This window comes from Thunnus maccoyii, chromosome 3, assembly GCF_910596095.1.
Source record: "Thunnus maccoyii chromosome 3, fThuMac1.1, whole genome shotgun sequence".
Lineage (NCBI taxonomy): Eukaryota > Metazoa > Chordata > Actinopteri > Scombriformes > Scombridae > Thunnus > Thunnus maccoyii.
The window spans coordinates 21508309-21520514 of NC_056535.1; the positions used below are offsets into that span (position 1 = coordinate 21508309).

The following is a 12206-nucleotide window of genomic DNA, read 5'->3' on the forward strand; positions in this document are numbered from 1 at the left end:
AAACTACTACCAATGAAGAGTCATATGTAATCACTTCCTTCAATAAAAAGCATACTGCATATCGCATAAACAACTATATTTCAGTGCTAATGTTTTATTTATTTTCTGAACATGAGAACCATGGGCTCAAAGTTATATAAAAAAATACCTGAGTTCCATTTATTTACTTATAAACCTTTATTAAATTAACTTTCACCTCAACAACACCAAATAAAATCAGTCAAAAATGTCATTAAAAGAATAGTGAGATATAGTTTCTTGTGCTTCATGGGAGAAAAGTGACTATCCAGTGAAGATTTCCACTTGTGGTTGACCACAATGTTACAAGGAGTACAAAACAGTTTCCCTCCACTGTCATGCAAAACATTTGAGAATTGTTTTGCAAGGTTTATGGCAGTGAATTTTGTTGGCAGGTAACATTTGTATGGCATTTAATTAGTCTTATAACACATGCACATAAAAACCAGGCACATGCACGTGATATGAGCACACAGAACAGTATTAGCATGCAAAAAGGCATCCTCACAAGGGAGTGTGCACAAATGCGGTCCCACGAGCGTGGCTGTGATGAACATGAGCTCGATCATCCCTACGCTCAACTCTCGCCTGCTCATCAAGTTGACTTTTGAGACTTTGAAGGTGGGGATGTGGCTGATGTCTCTTCTCCTTTGATTGGTCACTTTGAATACTGACCATGACTTTTGATTGGCTGTTTGGTTTGATCACTGACACAGTCGAAGACAGGCAGTTACCTGAGAGAGCTGTCTTATTTCTAAGCTGGGTAGAGGAAGTCAAACCAATCAAAGTTTTGATAAGTTGTGATTGCAGTAGTGCACTAACATGTATTAAATACATGCAGTCAGATACAAGGCAAGACAAAGTACTTGACATAGCTCAAACAATATTCAGAATGAAGAGGGCAAGAATAGAAATTCATTGCATGTGGATTCCTGCACATATTGGTGTGGATGGAAATGAGCTGGCAGATAAATATACAAAAGGAGCAACAAGAAAAAGAAAACATCCGTGTTCCTGGCATTGTATGTAACAACAGCAATGAGAAATAAGTATGGTCTTAAAATATAGCAACGCAGAGGTTAAATGTATAATTAAATCAGAAATGAAAAAGGAAGAGGGAAATAGGGGTCGATACTTCTACAGCATTCAAAGAAAAGCAGGAGAAATGAGAGGAAGCAATAGAAAAAGAAAGGAGGACATTATGTGAAGGATGAGGTTTGGTCACATAGTCTGAACAGTACATTAAACATCATGAATAAGCATGCTACGGGTAGATGTGAACAATGTGGACTACAGAAAACAGTGGAGCATGTATTTTAATACTGTCCTAGATATCAACAAGAGAGACAGACACTTAAAATTACACTCCAAAGGAATCACATGACACCAAGTATTAAAGAAATATAGCAGAAGAGTTTAGGTGATGTAGGGTACAGGTCTATTTTCAGATTTTTAGAAAACACAAGAATTAATAGAACTTAATGTAATTGTTCTGATCCACAATCCAGAAGAAGGCAGTAATCACCTTTAACCTGTTTGCCAACCGCCATTAAACAACAAAAGACATCAGCCACTGTCTATTCCATCCCTGCCTCCAGAGTCTCAAATGTCAACTTGACAAGTGTGCGAGTGTTGAGCAGTTGCAAGTGCATAGGGAAGGTCGAGCTCATGCTCATCACAGCCCTGTGCTTGTGGGACCACATTTATGCACGCGGAGCAGAAATACTTCGTGGAGGGACTGCTCAGTGATGTTTTTTCAGGTTTAAATATTTGTGTAATTATTAGGGGTAAATTATCAGTTTTACTTAACTAACAAAATGCCCTGGTCAGTGCAGAAATTGTTAAGTCTGAAGGGATCCTACATTATTATCTTATTATCTTATTATTATCTTTTATTATCCGATATCCATGTTACCCGGACGACGGATTATAAAGACTTTGGTGATCCCAAATGATAAACCCTAATGACCATGGTGATCCCCAGCTTTTCCTCTATCTCCACCACAAGATTAACATTTCTGGTTTTGGGTCAAATGTATCCTATTGGATCGATTGCTATGACATTGGTTTATGTCGGGTTGGATTTGTCTGAGGATGAATTGTAATCACTTTGATGAATCAACTTTTCAGCATGGCTGTAGATCCTTGTTTACAGGTCAGTATCTTTGCAGCAGCTGTTTTTTTTGTTTTTGTTAAATAACAAAAAAACCTAAATTGAATTTTAAAACAAATCCCATATCAAATAAATAATACAAATGAATCTCTTCAAATAATCAAACTAAGGCTTGGCCTGTGTTCCTAGCTTGGAATTTATATGTTTTTTTTTAAAGAAATATAAGCATATCTACATTTTCAGGCAGAAGCTTAAATCTCTGAACATTCACAATATCCCTTGCTGTCGAAAAAAAAACCCTTTCACTAGGGACGCAGGTGGCTTCCATGGAGAGTATGGAGAGGTATGCTTTTGCTAGTGGGGACAGCAGTGGGTACAGCTGAGCATTTTCTTTCCACCACTTGAGCGGACAGCTTGTGAGGGAAATGGATGTTTCACTTCTGTACTTATCCATTTCCGCCTCAATCCCACTGATGAACTGTGCTGCTGCTGGTTCCCAGCAGTCCCCTCAAAGAAATCTTCCAATGCTGTCTTCTTGGGAGGAGGTTGTTCCAGCTCAGCTCCATATGCTGTGTCTGTCTGGTCAACAAGCTGTTCTGTTGCAGCTGTGGGGCAACTGGTACCTGCTCCCCCCTCATTTGTTCCCTTCACAGTGAAATGGGTCTATAAATAGCTGAGATAGAAAAGACTAAGTAAATCTAGGTACAACAGAGACAGGAGTCTCATCTTGTTATCACAGAAGAAACACTTGCAAGGCCTACACTTCTAGAAGACATTTAACTATAGGCCATAATAAATCAAGCCTTTAAATGCTTTGAGATTGATTTCCCTGCACACATTCAGAGAAAGAAAGAGATTAAAATAAATACCTGCTTGTCATTGCACATCCTGGCACTGGTCTTCTTCTAGATAAGGCAGAGTTTGGACCCTGGTGTCCAATGCAGTGCATCCCAGCAGGTAGTTGTATTCCCCAGTGGATCTGTCTGAAAGGGTGTTGAGTATAACTCTTCATGTTGCTCATGGTGAGGGAGTCTTCTTTGCTGAATGCCATTTTATGCTCATCATATGCTTTACGGGCCCAATGAGAGACACAATTGGGGTTTTTTCATCACACAGCACAGTGGTGGCTTTTTTCAGAGGTTTAAGAAGCCTCACTATCTCCTCAGCATCACTGATGTCTGAACCATCTAGAGTATCGATTTCACAAGCATTTCATTGGATGTCTGTGCTTAGGAGAGCTGTTGCCACAGCTACTTTCTACTCTGTTCGAAATAGTAGTCAATCATACCCAAACTGCTGGTCCATCGCGTGGCGACATCGATGACTAACTTGTGCAATGGAAGCTCCAGCACTGTCTGTTTAGATGCGAACACAGCGGTGGCTGTGGAGCTTCAGTGGAAGAAGGCTGCAACCTGCCTCACTTGACCCAGCAAACAACTGACACAGGGTATTCTCAAACCCCCCTAGGTGGCCAACTTTCATGCATAGGCAAAACACTTGATGTGTGATGCTAGCCTGGCCTCTATCACTACAACATCCGTATTCCTCACAACAGCAACATCATGATTAGCCCTTTCAACAGTTGATGTCAACACTTCAGCAACATTGACCCCACTCTGTCTTTCAAAAAGCGCAAAACTCGCCATTTCCCACTTGCTGGTGATCACATGGGCTGTGATCATGAGATAACTCTGGGTAGCCCTGGAGATCCATCCATCTGTAGTAATTGACATGCTGTCTGCCTCTCTGATGGTCTGAACCACCTTTGATTTTGGTTCCTTGTAAAGCGCTGGCATTACAGACTGACTGAAGTGCAGGCGTGATAGAATGCAATAGCCAAAATGCTTCATTGTCAACTTCGGAAAATGGCCTCATATGTCTTGCCATGAAAACACCAATGCACCTGTAATCTCTTTTGTTCTTGCCCTTGTTTTGGTGAGCACGATTGCAGATCAACTTGTCACTTGCAGCGTTTATCCTGATTTTTTTCCATTAGATTATCAAGTTTAACTCAAAAATATGTCTTTTTGTTCTTTTTACGCAATTATTTACCATTCGTGTTGGTTTTGGCAAATCTGAACGTGCAATCTATATTTATCTGAGAACTTCCTTCCTGACTTATAGTAAAATATGTGCTAGGTTTATCAGAGTCAACTGTCACTGTGCTAGTAATGTTTTTACTGTTCCCACAGTTACAGCCAACATCAAATTTCCTGTTGCTGGTGTTCCTTACATCACTATGAAAACACAGAATTATGCCACTTTTCCATGTTGATCCAATGGTTTGTGTGGATCTGGAGTCTGGATAGAGGATGTTGGATGTAAAATTAGTGATTTTGGGCTACATAAATAAAACTGACTTGACTCAACTGCAATATATTGATGCAGCTCAGTAATGTAGATTAACTAATATAAAGATATTTGTAGCATACACTTGGTGTTCATCATAGACTATTTTCAAACACATTGCCTAATTATGGATGGTTGGGTAGTGACTACTATCCCTCAAATGATATATGTGGTAGTCATAACAAGGAGCATGATAAAACTAAATTAAAATTTAAAGTATTAGAAACACCTTTACCTTCTGAGTAACAGATGTTGCATGTAATGAAACTTTAAGGGACTGAAAGGAGACCAGACAACAGCTTGTAGAACTTAATAGCTTTGATAACAAAATTTATCTTAAAAAAAAGAAGAGGAATCAGTGTGTTTTTCCTCAATACCAGCCCACACTGGCTCTGTTTTGTTGACATTGTTGTACTGTGCAATCACAGACATGCTTCTTCTGTTCACATCATCACTCCCTGTAGCTCAGTTCCACCCCCCTATGATTTGTTTGATTTTGATAAGTAGTGACTCACAACCCATCTGTGTTCATTGTACACAGGAAACATTATGTGTTTCTCATTCTGGATTTTGATGGAGTTAAACATGTCAGTAAATATATCAAGTATTGCAATCATATTTCAAGTGTTATAATTCACAAATTAGTAATAGGTAAACAAATTGTAAAAGAGATACAAAAATCTGAAAACATCTTTTGATGGTATGCTGGAAATGTTGGAAATGTTTATTATCAAACCATTTAGGTTGTGAGCTTTTCTAATGGGAGCCATGATTGCGCTGTGATGCTTTGTCTCTGGAACCTGAAGGATGCACTTTGTGTGTGTGTGTGTGTGTGTGTGTGTGTGTGTGCGTGCACTGAATATTTGATCAACACAAATGTAATATGAATTTCAAATTTATGATTGCTTTTATATTGTGGAATAATATTTGGTGCTCTTTGGCAAGTCGTGAAGGAAGGTAGTCGCACACTCGTAAGCATGATGCAAGAATAGTTTATTGCCAATGCCAATGAAATATTAATAATAACAATTAATTAATTTACTTTATTAACTATTCTTGCATTGTGGCTACGAGTGTGCGACTACCTTCCTTCATACTTGTACTTTCATTGCGGTCAGCATCTCTCCAACACTGGTGTGCAGTCCTCCTCTCTTCCATCCTGCTCTTTGGCTAATGACATGAAAAGAGGTACTACATCACATCATAAAATTAATGAGTGTAAAAAGCATAGCAATCATGTTAGAAGAAAAACAAAATCCTTTTGTTTTTTTAAGTGGTTACCATGCTGACACTTAACTTTTTTTGTTGACAGTGTGAAAATATGTGATATGCAGATATGAATTAATGAGTTTTATGTTCTGTTTTAGTATTATTTGTTCTTCATATTGTATTTTTGCTGATACACTCACTTATTCTACTTTTATCATAGTAAAGACATGACACAGCACACACAGGTAAAACACAAGCAGGAGATTTCTAGAGATAATTATTGTCAAAGATGGTGGTTTTAATGTGTAAAAACACAATGAAATCATTTCAAACATGTTTTAAAAACCCTAAAAAGAAGGGACGGTTGAACAGATAACAAATCCTCCCCCTCCCTGTTGTAACAGATCACCGGACACATGGCCAAGATTTATGTTTTTCCTGGACTGACATTGGAAAGGACGACTAATGTTCTGTATCCTGTTTTAATGATGAGAAAACAATGTCACAAATGACATAAATGCTTCACTAAACCGATTTGCTCACAAAGGCAAGGCAGAGCTTGTAAAATTAGAAATATTTACTGTCATGTTATGTCATGTTAAATCGCTGGCTCTGTATGTTGTGTAAAAAATAAATAAATAAAAATATATTTTGAACAAAGTTTTTTTTTTTTCCTGTATGAAACATAGCCATGGCCAAGACACTAAATTCATGCTCCTGTTTCCGAGGGTGAGAGATCAAATTCCTTTAAGTTTAAAGGTCTCCTAGACTCACCTTATTACTGGTAGCATAACACAGACTAAATAAATGACACTGAATTCAGACAATTCAACTGTTGCTATGACTCTGACTCATAGTGCAGTAAGTTAAATAAAAAATAATAATCTCAAACAAACAGAAATAATTAACACTCAAAATACATTTACAGGTTTATCTACACTTTGAAAGCTCACGTGTAAGTGATGCAACACGTGTCTCCTCCTCATCTGTGAGTATCAGCAGCATTTAGACCCCAAATATTTTATTCTGCATGTCACAAAGGAATGTGCAGAATATTTTTGAAAATTCGTTTAAAATTCCCATTGCAGAGTGGGTATATAAAAGGGTTGAGAGTGGAGTTGATGTACCCCAGCCATATCGTGAACATGTGAAGGTCATGGTGCACACAGTCTTTGCAGAACGCCATGACCATGAAGGCTATGAAATATGGTATCCAACACAACATGAAAGCAGCGATGATGAAGCCCAACTGCTTGGCTGCCTTATGCTCTTTATGGATCCTCAGGCTTTGTATACGCTGGCGTGATTGGTCGATGAACCTTTGCCATGTCTGTTTCAGAGTCACTGCATTAGCTGGGTCAAATTGAGCATCTTCAACCCCTTCCTCGGTCCAGGGCAGAGAGCGACTGGGGTCATAGTTGTTATAGAGCACAGAGGTGTATCCCTGATTTATGTCACAGACGCCGCTTACTGAGTTTGGCACCGTGACGTGACATTCATTTAAAGATGCTTGAAGTTTGTTCTCATTATTCTTCTCAAGCAAAGGGGAAAAGCTCGAGCAAATTACATCCTGTGGTCGACTCAGGGGAATCTCACTGTCCAGCTTCTTCTCCCCAGGAGACAAGGAGCACCTTTTGGCTTTCGGTATCATTCTGAGTCTTTTTGTTGTCTTGGCAAGCAATGACGTCTGTTGGCACTTTGCACCAATTTTTCTGTGAGATCCGGAAGGAGCAGTTTTGGTTTTTTCAGCATCCTCGAGGGAGTATGTCTGCTCCAAAGTGTTCTGGTCCAGCAGTCTTTTTGAGAGTTTCACTGGAACCTCGCACTCCTTCTTGGGTGATTTGCAGTCATTTTTCTCGGATGTTTGAGTATGTTGTCCATTCACATTTTCCCAAAAAGAATCAGTCGGATGAATGATTCTCTCTCTGTCCCTCAAATGTTGCCTCACTGTCAAGTAGATGTGCATGTAAAACCCCAACATCAAAATTGAGGGTACATAGAAATTGAAAACCGCAGTAATAACCTTAAACCATGTGACAAAGCGGAAATCTGTGTCACACTTGTTCTCATCCTCGGGTTTAAGGTCTACATGAGTGAAAGACCTCCATCCTAAAATAGGGATAATCCACATCAACGACAGCAGCCAGGCTCCAGAAATCATAACACTTGCTTTTCCCCGCGTTCGATATTTCAGGTACCTTAGCGGCTGTCTGACAGAGCGGTACCGATCCAAACACAGAATAAACAGACTGAAAATTGAGGCTGTGCTCGCGACATAGTCCATAATAAGCCAAAATTGGCAGACAGCCCGACCCAACTTCCATTCATCCTCCAACAAATACACCAAGTTTAGAGGCATAACTGTGGTGCCTACAATCAGATCCGCCACAGACAGGCTGACGATGTAGAGGTTCCCAACAGTGTGCAGGCTCTTTTCTCTCTTCACAGCATACAGGACCAGCAGGTTCATTATGATGGTGAGGAGAGAAAGGAGTCCCAGAAATACTCCCAGCAGGACGTTGTGGAAGCAGACATGGAGGGACAGAGTTTGATTGCTCCTCAGCGTGTCACCATCGAGGAGGCTACTCCAGCTTGTGTTGCTGTTATTGACATAGCTGTTGGTGTTGAGGTGTAGAGGGTCTGTGGAAGGTGACAGACCAGATTTCATCATGGTAGGTGAGATGGTCACCTCTATATTCAGTCACATTGTGGAAAACTATAAGCCAGCGTGTCTTTAACTGGGGGCCCACACATGTATGCACCAGTAGATTTTCCAAGGTAAGAAAAATTTACTCAGTTTGGGTCCAACGACCAGTGGACATTTAAGTTAAAACAGGTAATCCTTTGTATACTGGAAAAGACGTAAATCAATGTTGTCTTGATCTGTAGTCCATTTGTTATATAAATCCAAACATCTGGAAAACATAAAGAACATTACAGGTTAGACAGCAATTTGTCACACAGGATTAACATTCAAGATTTTTTTTTTTTCCTCCACTCGAAAATGTGTTGTTCTCATTGTTACTTTACTTGTTTGACCTTCACTCTGCAGAATGATGTATGTGCAGAATTTGACAGCAGAAGGTCGTTTTCACATTCATCTGCTGAGAGTGGAAAGTTTCTCTGTGCTCAACTTAAATCTGAGTTTAAGGAACGTATGTATAAGCATGATGTACTACTAGTTTGGGAGTGGTGATATGGTAACTTGAAGCCTCCAGTGCACATACTCTGAGAATGGATGAAAAATATTTGCATGTTCATAGATTCTGGATTGAGTGAGGCCGAAAGAGTAGATATAAATGTATTTTTAATTAGGAAATTGAACTTTTTTCATGGAAAAAACATATTAGACACATAAAATGTGTCTTAAAACATGTCTGGAGGGGATCTTTGAAAAAGCAAATAAGCAAATGGATGAGAAATAAACAAACTAAGAAGAGCAGATGAAATCAGACTCAAATACCTGTGTACAGAAGCTTTCATACAGTTAGACACTTCCTTTAATCTTTTTTGGTTTGGATATACAGTAATAATAGATTAAAATTCCTCTTGCTCTTTCTCTTGCACTGTCCAGCTGGCTGTCTTTAACACACAAGGGGAGGGTGGCAAATTCCATCATCGACACAGCAGCCGACAAACTGTGTGATTTGAGGAAAGGAGACACTAATATGCTGTCAGTGTTGAATGACTGAATCTATTTCTCTGGATTTATAAAAACCTACATTACTGTATACCATGTTTGTTAAGATATTTGAATCTGTAAAGCACAGCAAGACATCTCATATCAAAACATATCAATATTCAGATGGAAATGCACTTATCTCAACTGTTTAGCGTATTGATTTTTAAGAGAGTAGACTGAAATAAACCTGTTGCCATGGATGCAGGTGGATGTGTCTGTACATAGCTCGGGCAGACGTATCTTTCCGTGATCAATCTGTGAATTAAAATACGTCATTTGGCCTTTTAAGGGACTCTTGGACTGAAAGCTAAGTATAAAACATTAAGTATATTACTTTTTCCCCACACCAGAGAGAACTATGGTATGTGTTATTCTGCCAATAAGAACACCAAATCCCACTGATACCAAATCTAATTCCTAACAACGGAAAGTTGGAGATATTGGAATTTAAATACCTGGAATTTCAATATCCTTTACATGTAAATCAAGATCTTAGTGTAAGAAAATACAGCAAAATCCATGCTACAGTACTGAAATGAATTAATGACTGAATGAAACAATAACAACTTGAATTCTTGATATTTAAAGAAAGAGAGTTCAGATTGCTTATCGACAAAGCAGGATTTCTGTAGAAACATCGATTTTCATTCCCAGTTAACTCTTTGTTTCTCTCTTTCTATCTTTTTGTCTGTGTGTCTATCTGTTTAAGTCTGCTTACTCACTGATGACACACACTCAGCAGGAGGAAGAAAAGAAAAACACACATCAAGCTCAAAAGTGTTTAGTGCTCACTAGAGGGGGGAAAAAACGCTCACAACACTAGTGGGGGCTGAGAGGGTATTAGCAAAGCATCCTCAGAAAAATGATTCATTCAAACATGGTTGTCATACTGTAATTAAATTGGTCCATTCTGGGAAGAGTAAAGCTTTATTTGCTCTTGTCAGACCCCATGTTAGCATCTCTTTGCTTACATCACTTCAAAAGTAAATAAATAAATCAGCCAGAGAGACTGAAAGTAAAGGAAGCAGTCAATGAACTATTGCTGTATGATGGATGTTAATTGTCCGTAGAGAGGGTTGCAAAAGAATCAAAAACCCTCCAGCTTCAGGTTACACCTCATTTAATCAACAGTAGGAGCTTCAAAATAGTGATGACGTTTGATGCCATCATTTAAACCAGTTCAAGTGTACAAGAGCAAAGCAAACACACATGCACATTAGGGTTGAAGAATTCATCAAAATTTTATCAAAATCGGAATACCGCCTAATGCAATTTTCTAACTGAGGACGCACAATATTTGTTAAAGGTGATATGTGTCAAAATAACATTTTAAATTAAATATTGTGTGCTGCAGAGATGTCCCGGCCTACACATCTCTCAAAAATGATCATTACCTCCAATATCACAAATCAATATCAGTCAAAATAATCACAATTAGATTTTTTTTCCCCAAAATTTTCAAAATTCAGCCCTAATATACACACAGAAGTATTCAGTAGGCCTATGTTGTCCGTTTGTCTCTTCACATACAAATCTTTATGAAAGCCACTCAGTTTGATTATCTTATGATCAGTTTCATCAGTCTATTTGGCTTTCAATCTGAGCTGAAATGTGTCATTATAAATATTTTTCTCACTGTGTTTAAAGCCTCACTGTGTTTATAAGATATACTGCCTCCGCAACACAAATATTTATGAACCTTATTCCTTAGGGGGATGAATAGCAGTAAGGGGGGGAAAAAACAGCCCTGCGTGTTTTTGCGTTTGAACCGCACACTACTTATCGCAGCAGCTATGACGGACAGGATATTTATTCAACACTAATTGTACAATAGGATTATCAGTGATGATCATTGCCTCGCTGATTTCATTACAAAAGAGAGGGAGGACATATTAATCGTGCCATCTTTTGCCCTGTTTAGACCTGCTGGAGCCCATCCATCAAAATGAATAATGGCTCTCATGCGAAATACTACAAGTCGGTGCCAGAGAACCACCTGTTGAGCCGCTGCAGGATCACACATGAAAACTTTTATGGACACGATCGATAAACACATGCAGATATTGTAACAATAGTCGTACAAGGAAATTGTATTTCTCAGTTGCCATTATAAGAATAAACTTTAACAGCTGAATAATTAAAGTTATTATATAGGCGTCTGTACAGTTTAAAACTTACCAGTGATGTATATACATTTCCCGGAAAGTCCTGTTTATTCCAGCCTGTATTCCAGGAGAAAATCAGAAAACGAGTGGAGGATAGAGGTCGAAATTGCAAAGAAAAAGTCTCTCTCTCTCTCTCTCTCTCTCTCTCTCTCTCTCTTTCTCTCTCTCCCTCTCTCTCTCCCTCTCTCTCACTCTCTTTCTGTCTCTCTCTCTCTCTCTGCAGCTCACACTCTCTCTGTCTCTCTTCCCCTCTCTGGACTCTACAGACTTTGGAGTTCACATGATATTCAGCTGGACAACTGGAGCCATAAAAATTACCTTGCTAGAGGAATGGCTATTCACCTGATGGAGTGGCGCATTGTGGATCGCAGTGCCATGATTCAGTGTGTGATTCACTGTACAGTAACAAGCACATTCTGAGCAGGGGGACATTCATAAAGGAAAATATACAGCGCAAAAGCTACTGAAGGTCTGAATTCTACAGTATTGTAAAACATCTGTGTTGAATACTTAAATGTTGAACTTTTATTCAAAGCTGAGCCATGGTATAGAAATTCTGTACCAGAGAGAGGTGAGGGTGTGAGCTGTGGTTGGATGCAGTAGGGGAGACAAGGGACCATGGTAACATCATGAATTCCTCCAATCACAACACACAAGCTAGAGTGATAAA

At 39.0% G+C, this 12206-nt stretch overlaps 1 protein-coding gene across 1 annotated transcript; it reads right to left on the reverse strand.

Annotated features, from left to right (window-relative positions):
• Positions 1-5457: 5457 nt before the first annotated feature.
• Positions 5458-11628, reverse strand: hrh1 (histamine receptor H1). The gene is made up of 2 exons (XM_042406987.1): positions 11550-11628; positions 5458-8604 (listed from the first exon to the last, which is right to left on the reverse strand). The coding sequence occupies exon 2, from the start codon at positions 8358-8360 to the stop codon at positions 6723-6725; it is 1638 nt and encodes a 545-aa protein (XP_042262921.1). The 5' UTR covers positions 8361-8604; positions 11550-11628; the 3' UTR covers positions 5458-6722.
• Between the last annotated feature and the right edge of the window lie 578 nt (positions 11629-12206).

Coding starts and splice junctions, on each gene's coding strand:
- hrh1 (XM_042406987.1), bottom strand. CDS start 8,360: ATGATGAAATCTGGTCTGTCACCTTCCACAGACCCTCTACACCTCAAC.